We start from the raw sequence: 7,332 nt of genomic DNA on the forward strand, positions 1-7,332 counted from the left end.
AAAGAAACGAGTACACAGAGACTTGGTCATGGTCACGTTCAGAGAACGAGAAGCGATGGCCGACGATCTTAGCGATTGCTTAAGAGCGTTAGCGAACATTTTGGAGACGCTAAAAGGATCAGAAAGGGTTTTTTGTGAATAGTGGAAACTATGAAGCCAGTTCCACGTTTCTCCTAGGGAGTTTCATTCCTTTGACTCCCATCGATCGTAAATCCCATTCGCTTCCTTGATATTTGCTGGAGAATCTGATGACACGACACAGAATAGCCAAAACCTCTTGTTTATTTTGGAGTAGATGGGATGCCATTCAATTCTCCCTCATTTTCCGTTTTGATACAATTTTAGGATCTCAACAAAGTTGTACATGATAACAGAACACTTGAAATATCAATTTGGGAGGATCGATATGAATTGGAAAACAACTTGTCAGAATTTGTGTATACACCAATATTGTCAATAATAGTTAAAGTAGGATATGGATTCTTGTCATTTCTCTTTTAGCAGAAATGAGTGTTAAGGTTGGTAAGGAAGCAGCAAAAGTGTTTTCGAAGACAATTAATAGTCCGAAGACTGCATTCCCCATGTTTGCCAATCCTGCTACAAGAGAGAAACCCTATTTAAAGAAGTGTACTTCTAGTACTATTATGGTCGATCCGTTACTGATAATTAGATCTGTATTCCTGGCAATTACGGACTCGAGCAGCAGACAAAGCCAAAGTATGGATTACACATGATGGACCTCCATATGCTAATGGCGAACTGCATATGGGACACTTTGAAAACAAGGTAGTTTTGGAGTTCTGGAATCTGATTGTTTAGGTCCTGAAAGATATTATCAATCGTCATAAACTACTTTCCGGGTACTGGTTTTCTATTCAGTACTCATTTATAGCTATCGTGTTGAATACAAACTTGGTTGGGATTGTCATGGACTTCCTATAGAATTGAAGGTACTGCAGTCGATTGCTTCCAATGATAAAGTTACTGATCCGGTTCAAATCCGTCAGTTGTGTCGGAAGTTTGCTTCTGATACTATCAAAAAGCAGAAGAAGTCTATTTCGCAATGGGGAATCATGTGTGATATATCCTGATTGGATTCTCATCTGTTGGCCTTTATTTCATTTGGAAGATAAAAACAAGACGGGTTGTTACTATACATTAACGAAAGATTATGAGATTAAGGAGTTACGTACATATCTCTCTTTACAATTATTCCTAGATCTTTTTAAGGAAATGGTGAAGAAGGGTTATGTTTATCGGGGTTTGAAGCCTGTTTATTGGTCCCCCAAATCCCATACTGCCTTAGCCGAAGCAGAGTTGGAGTAAACCGTATTCAATTTATTCTATTATAGATATAACGGGAATCATAAGAGTGAGAGCATATACCTCACCTTTGATATCACAAGATCAACCAATGCGTCATTGCAATCCCTTCTTTCACAACGTTCTGTTCAAGCTGTGATATCTTCTTGAGTCTCTAACTTCTAGCTGGTATATACAACGACGCCATGGACAGTACCATCCAATCTTTGCTTGTGTGTGAATCCAAATGCAGAATATGTTGTTATTGAGGATTCTACAAATCCAGGTAATTCTTTGTTCTCATATTCATTCATAGGATCTGCATATCTAGTCATGAAACATCAAATCTCATTTCTTTCGTCTCTCCTCTCAAAGTCATTTACGATTCTTCTAGATGGGATCTCTGGTCTTTCTCTCCAAGGTAGTGTTTATCATCATCCTCTGTTCAATTCGTATTCTTTTATTTTCTCTCTTTCCTAGATCTCATGTCTTCATTAGTGGTTATCATGTTACTGAGGATACAGGTACCGGTATTGTTCACACTGCACCTGCTCATGGTCTGGATGACTTTAATATTTGCAAGTATCACAATGTGATCACCATTCCAGATGTTGCTGATGATACTTCGTCAAGCTCTTCAATACCTCGTGTATCTATTCCTGATGATATTCCTCATTATGTATTGAAAGAGGATGTGGATGAGAATGGATGTTATTATTCTGATGTATGGACTGATCGACTTCATGGCAAGGATGTATTGACTGAAGGTAATAAGGAAGTGGTATTTTATATGTTATCTGAATCTCATTTAGATTGCTATGTTACAAGAATCAAATCATCTCGTCTTCCAACAAACCATCACTCATCGGTATCCTTATGACTGGCGTGCCAAGACACCACTCATTTTCAGAGTCACACCCCAGTGGTTTATCAATACTTCTCTTCTCACCCATGATGGAACTGTCATTCAGCAACTCCAACATACAACCATGTTACCTCCCTCTTCGTTCTCTCGCTTATCATCAATGATTCAGACACGACCTGATTGGTGTATCTCTCGACAACGTGCCTGGGGTGTACCAATTCCTATTGTATATCGCAAGCAAGGAAATAGTGAGTCAATGATCCAGAGTGAAGTAAATATGAATCATATCATATCTCTACTGACAGAACGAGGCACAGACTATTGGTTTAGTGATGTATCAGATGATGTATTTGTCTGTGATGAAGTCATTCTTATGTCTCTAGATGAGTTATAGGAACGACAAAAGGATGATCCTACTGTTACTTATCGTCGATGTCGGGATACTTTGGATGTTTGGGTTGACAGTGGTGTATCATGGTATCACAATTATCCTTCAACCATTGCTGATCTGTATCGAATAACTCTTGTATATCATCCTAGGTATTTAGAAGGAAGTGATCAACATCGAGGTTGGTTTCAAAGCAGCATCTTCACCAGCTATGTGATGCGACAGCAGTTGCCTTTCAAGACTCTTATTACCCATGGGTTTTTAGTGGATGAAAAGGTGAATTCCATTTTGCTATATTAGAAATAGGGACAGAAAATGTCAAAATCATTGGGCAATTTGGTGACACCTGCCCAATTAATAGCAGGACCTTCTACTTCTCCATCCAAAGGAAAGCAGCCTCCAAAAACCCTTCTTGATAAGGCCTGGCCAGTAGATGTGTTACGATTATGGGTCGCTGCTTCCGACTACACCTATGATGTGTCTTTGGGTGTACAACAATTGTTGAAAGTGCAGGAAACATATCAGAAGATTCGGAACACCAATCGGTATCTATTGTCAAATCTCTATGATTATGATGTTTCGAAGGATCGGATGGATTATTCTTTGCTTTCTATTCCTGATAAGTGGTGTTTGAGTCGATTGTTCTCGGTCTCACAGGAAATCCGAAATGCTTATGAGCACTTTACTTTTACGGATGTGTATGGTTCTTTTAGCTCATTTCCTGTAGATATCGTTCGCTTACCTCCTTTACAGTGACTGATTTGTCTGCAACATACTTTGACATTGTGAAAGATCGACTGTATACGGACAGTCCAAATTCGCCAAGACGAAGAGCCACTCAAACGGTTCTATATGATGTCCTTCAAACGCTTCCTCGACTGATTGCTCCTATTACTCCGTTCTTGGCAGAGGAGATCTATAGCTCGATGCAAAAAGATCTTGCTAAGAGTGTATTTGAGGACGGTTACTATGAGATGAAGAAAGAATGGAACAATCCATCAATTTCAAAAGTTTGGAGTATACATTTGCAATCGGTTTCTATGTAGATTCTATTACTGTAGTTAAAAGTGAAATTAACCGTGAGCTAGAAAAACTGAAAAAGGAAGGAACCATTAAGAGTAGTTTGGAGGTAGATGTTTCTGTCTTATCCGGTAGAAGAAATAGGAACTATATGATCTTTAGACGCATTTACATCTGTTGCCTCTGAAGAACTGGAGGACTCATTCTTATGTTCGAACGTAAAATTGTGTTAGCTTAATAAACGTAGGTTTTCAAAGAAAAGATCAATGGGGATGTGTTATATGAAGGAGATATTACTGTTGAAGATTCTACATGTCAGTTGCAAGTATTTTTTCTATTAGGAAGCCAAGTATAGATCCGAAAGAGTTTAGGAGGGAAATGTCCCCGTTGCTGGAAGTACAAAGATTTAGTTTCATGGTCCAGTAACTATGATCCAGTTTGCCAGCGGTGTTGCTCGGTTTTGATGAATCATTAAGTAGTCTAAGCGGTTTATACTGTTTCGTTGATTTACATACATTCTGGATAGATCCGCCATAATACTCTTGGAAGAGATCTTATTCCTACTCTCAGTTACTGGCCAATCAGATTTAATATTTCCAAATAAGGAGCATTACCACAAACATACAAGTTAATTACTTTTTGTTCTTTGGTTTGTCTTCTGTCCTCATCCAGAAGATTATCTTGCATTAATCTGTGCGTATACGGTGTTGTGATTGTGGTTCTTGTGATTCCTTTTTCTACATCCTATCTGTTCCCTAAGAGACTTTCTGAACGTTCTCAAAATGAAAGAACCCCCAACAGTGCTGCTTGAAAATTGCAAGCAATATGAAGTGAGTACACCTCGAATTACTGAAAGAGATACAGCAACGGAATTTGATATGCCTTTAAGTCAACTTCGATACATTTCTGGTTGAAGAGTGAGCTACTGGATAATAACTAGAGCAGGTTAGTGAAGACATTGATGCCGTGGAAATGACAGATCCTCCGAGTTATTATTGTTTGATTTAGGCTCTCAACTGATATATAGTTTTATCGAACGATGAGATGGTCTCTTCAACGAATAGGAGGCAGTCCTCAGATTTGCAACATGACAGTGTTGGTTCGCCTGTTATGGAGTATGCGAACACTTCACGACAATATTCTCATGATTTTTCGTTTGCAAATAGCCAGGACAGTAGTACCGGATATCCATATCCTCCATCCGTTTCGTGTGAACCGGGTCCCGGTAGTTATTCATCCTTTCGTAGTGGTTATTCTTCAATACGTTTTTCAGGGTATTCAGGAGCTTCTGGGCAGGAAGGACGTCGTCATTCTGTAGATGCTTATGGGACTGGAGATTCATTCTCCAATCGTTCTAGTTCATCCCGAAATAGTTCTCTTTTGCGCCATCTGTCTTCTGGACGAAGTAATGTTTCATTATCCTTTTAAGCGAAGATGGGTCAGGAGTTGTTGATGATTATTCTCTGCCAAATCCTTATGTACAGGGCTATTCATTTCAAGATCGTAAGGGAGAATTAACTCTCCAAGGCTCCCCTTCATCGAATGGCTTGCCTCCTAGTGGTCTTTGTGAATTTTCTTCAGAGACATCCTCATTCAGTCGAATGCCTCACCATAACGCTTCGCCCTCCTCCACTATCTCCGCTGTCTCCGCTGTCTCCGCTGTCTCCGCCAATCCTGTGGATCCTCCTGAGACCAATCTTTCTAAACAGTCTGACTCCTCTCTTAGTAGTGAGAGTGTAGTCGAAAGTCTGACACGTCAAGATTCCATTAGACATTTACGACAGATTGATGAGTCTTCTCAAGTGGATTCCTCTTATCCTCGATATGTACCTGTAGACAACACGCGTCGGTTTGGTCAGAGATTCGAACATCCAATTTTCTATCAAATGATGATGGATCCTGAATTGCGACAGGAGTGTGGACTAAACTACTCAAGACAGGTCTCTGCTCCTCAACTGTCTGTAGAGCATGATATGGATGAGAATTTGTTTGGACATGTATTGCCTTCATCATCAACTCGAGACCCACTGTCACGAGCACTTCATTTCTCATCCCCTGTCACCTACTCATCCTCTTATCTCGGAATGGTCTTTGACAACCAATCGGAAGAGAATAGGAGATCAATGAATAACCGTGGGAATGAACGACGAAATGAAAAGCCAGAATTGAAGTCAGCATCTCATCCAGCATTCCCAATGAGTCCCAAAAGGCAAAGTAGGTGGATTCAGGGGATTGTTACATAGGTACCCAGAATCTGCTCCCAGGAGAGAATAATCCTGATGCACTTCCTGGAGCCAATTTGTGTTATGACTTCATGAATAAGGGAGTGTATGGAAATAGATTCGAGTTGAATTGTAGATGTGAGCGCCAACAGAATGGTGGGATTTGTCGATTCCGACATTTAGATCCGAATCATCCAGATGCTATCGCCGATCGATTCAAGAACGGTTTTTTGTCTCAAGAGGAGATTGACAAGTATAAGTTGAGAAAATGTGAGCCTAATGAAGTTAATCCCTTTGCTCCAGAAGGAGCTAAGATTTGTTTCGAGTTTCTAAACAAGAAAGTTTGTGGGCGAACAAGCAATATGAAGATTTGCCGCTATCGCCATCTACTGCCAAGTCATCCTGATGCTGTAGCAGATCGTGTCAGGAATTCTAAGAGAAAGGCATAATGTATTATGTGCTGTGATTTGTGTTTCGCTCTTAAAGGCTTTGTATCACTTGTTTGTTTCGATGAGCTTTGTAAGGGATCTGTCTACTTATCTTATCGTAGGATAGCGATAATCCATTCCTCCCGGAGGTAGAAGTGGTGGATCGCAAGTATTCGTTATTACGTTCGTTGAGAAAATAGAGAGCCCGTTCGGTTCACCCCAGATAGTATTAAACAGGCGAGTCATCCAACCATTGTTATTGCTCACGTTGCATTCAAAGTAAGAATAGTGCATGTAATCGACTCTTAGATCCTTTCAGTTGTTTGGTACCTATTCTGCGGGTGGTTTACGTCTAATTTAAGCGTCAATCTTGTCTCCATTTCCTTTCTCGTGATCATCGACTTTTATATTACAAAGAATATTTCAGGGAGATATCTAGTTGGGCTAAGATGGTGGGGAACAACAGATGCTGACGGAAATCTGAAATGGAGATATGAAACACGCGATGTAGGTCTCTTTCTCTCCATTCTTTTGTAGACGAAGACGGCTTCGGTAGGAGGTAAAATTGATAACACAGTATTCTGGATGTTTACATTTGCTTATCCAGTCTGCTGGTATGTGTATTGAAACTAATTGAGTGGAAGGTTTTTCTTAGCATTTGTGTCCCTACTACGCCTCCATCTTACATGGTTATTAGTGTGTGTTAGCGCTTGCGGACTATCCTTTCTGAATGCTTATCTGTACCTTCAGGCATCTCGAAGTGGAAAAGGAGGGAGGATCTTAGCTATAGAAACGACTCAACAAGTTAACATTCTCAACTACATTCCTGACAAGGTAAAGACAAAAGCTGTGGAGTAGAATCGTTTTTGTGATTTGATGCGTAGTACCTTGAAGATCTCTTTGGTGAATGTGATGGAAGTTGCTGCAAATAAGGCTGTATAGATAGGGAAGTGTTTATTCTACAAACAAATTCACTTCTTTCCTTTTCCTTTAGCCTTCGCTTTTCGCTCTGCTTCTTTCTTCTCTTTTCTTTCCTTCTTCTCTTGTTTACGTTTCTCTCGTTCTCGATCAATCTCTCGTTTAGTTTCAATCTCATTCTTCCGGGCA

The 7,332-nt window shown here is 40.0% G+C and overlaps 2 protein-coding genes across 2 annotated transcripts; both read left to right on the forward strand.

Annotated features, from left to right (window-relative positions):
* Positions 1 to 506: 506 nt before the first annotated feature.
* Positions 507 to 3,930, forward strand: JH06_4629 (isoleucyl-tRNA synthetase; the record flags this gene model as incomplete). The annotated part of the gene is made up of 18 exons (XM_014669821.1): positions 507 to 636; positions 671 to 786; positions 820 to 860; positions 893 to 1,077; positions 1,130 to 1,189; positions 1,220 to 1,322; positions 1,353 to 1,458; positions 1,489 to 1,588; positions 1,619 to 1,754; positions 1,783 to 2,083; positions 2,115 to 2,531; positions 2,562 to 2,677; positions 2,708 to 2,831; positions 2,862 to 3,253; positions 3,283 to 3,572; positions 3,602 to 3,706; positions 3,738 to 3,793; positions 3,823 to 3,930. 18 exons carry the CDS (start codon positions 507 to 509, stop codon positions 3,928 to 3,930), a joined length of 2,886 nt encoding a protein of 961 aa, XP_014525307.1.
* A 427-nt stretch (positions 3,931 to 4,357) lies between these two features.
* JH06_4630 (hypothetical protein) lies at positions 4,358 to 7,167 on the forward strand (the record flags this gene model as incomplete). The annotated part of the gene is made up of 15 exons (XM_014669822.1): positions 4,358 to 4,484; positions 4,516 to 4,572; positions 4,603 to 4,980; positions 5,010 to 5,789; positions 5,819 to 5,903; positions 5,934 to 6,193; positions 6,225 to 6,316; positions 6,348 to 6,394; positions 6,426 to 6,504; positions 6,535 to 6,551; positions 6,588 to 6,732; positions 6,763 to 6,839; positions 6,870 to 6,985; positions 7,016 to 7,079; positions 7,110 to 7,167. The coding sequence occupies 15 exons, from the start codon at positions 4,358 to 4,360 to the stop codon at positions 7,165 to 7,167; spliced, it is 2,382 nt and encodes a 793-aa protein (XP_014525308.1).
* Between the last annotated feature and the right edge of the window lie 165 nt (positions 7,168 to 7,332).

This window comes from Blastocystis sp. subtype 4 (assembly GCF_000743755.1).
Source record: "Blastocystis sp. subtype 4 strain WR1 chromosome Unknown seqid_0399, whole genome shotgun sequence".
NCBI classification, from domain to species: Eukaryota; class Bigyra; order Opalinata; family Blastocystidae; genus Blastocystis; species Blastocystis sp. subtype 4.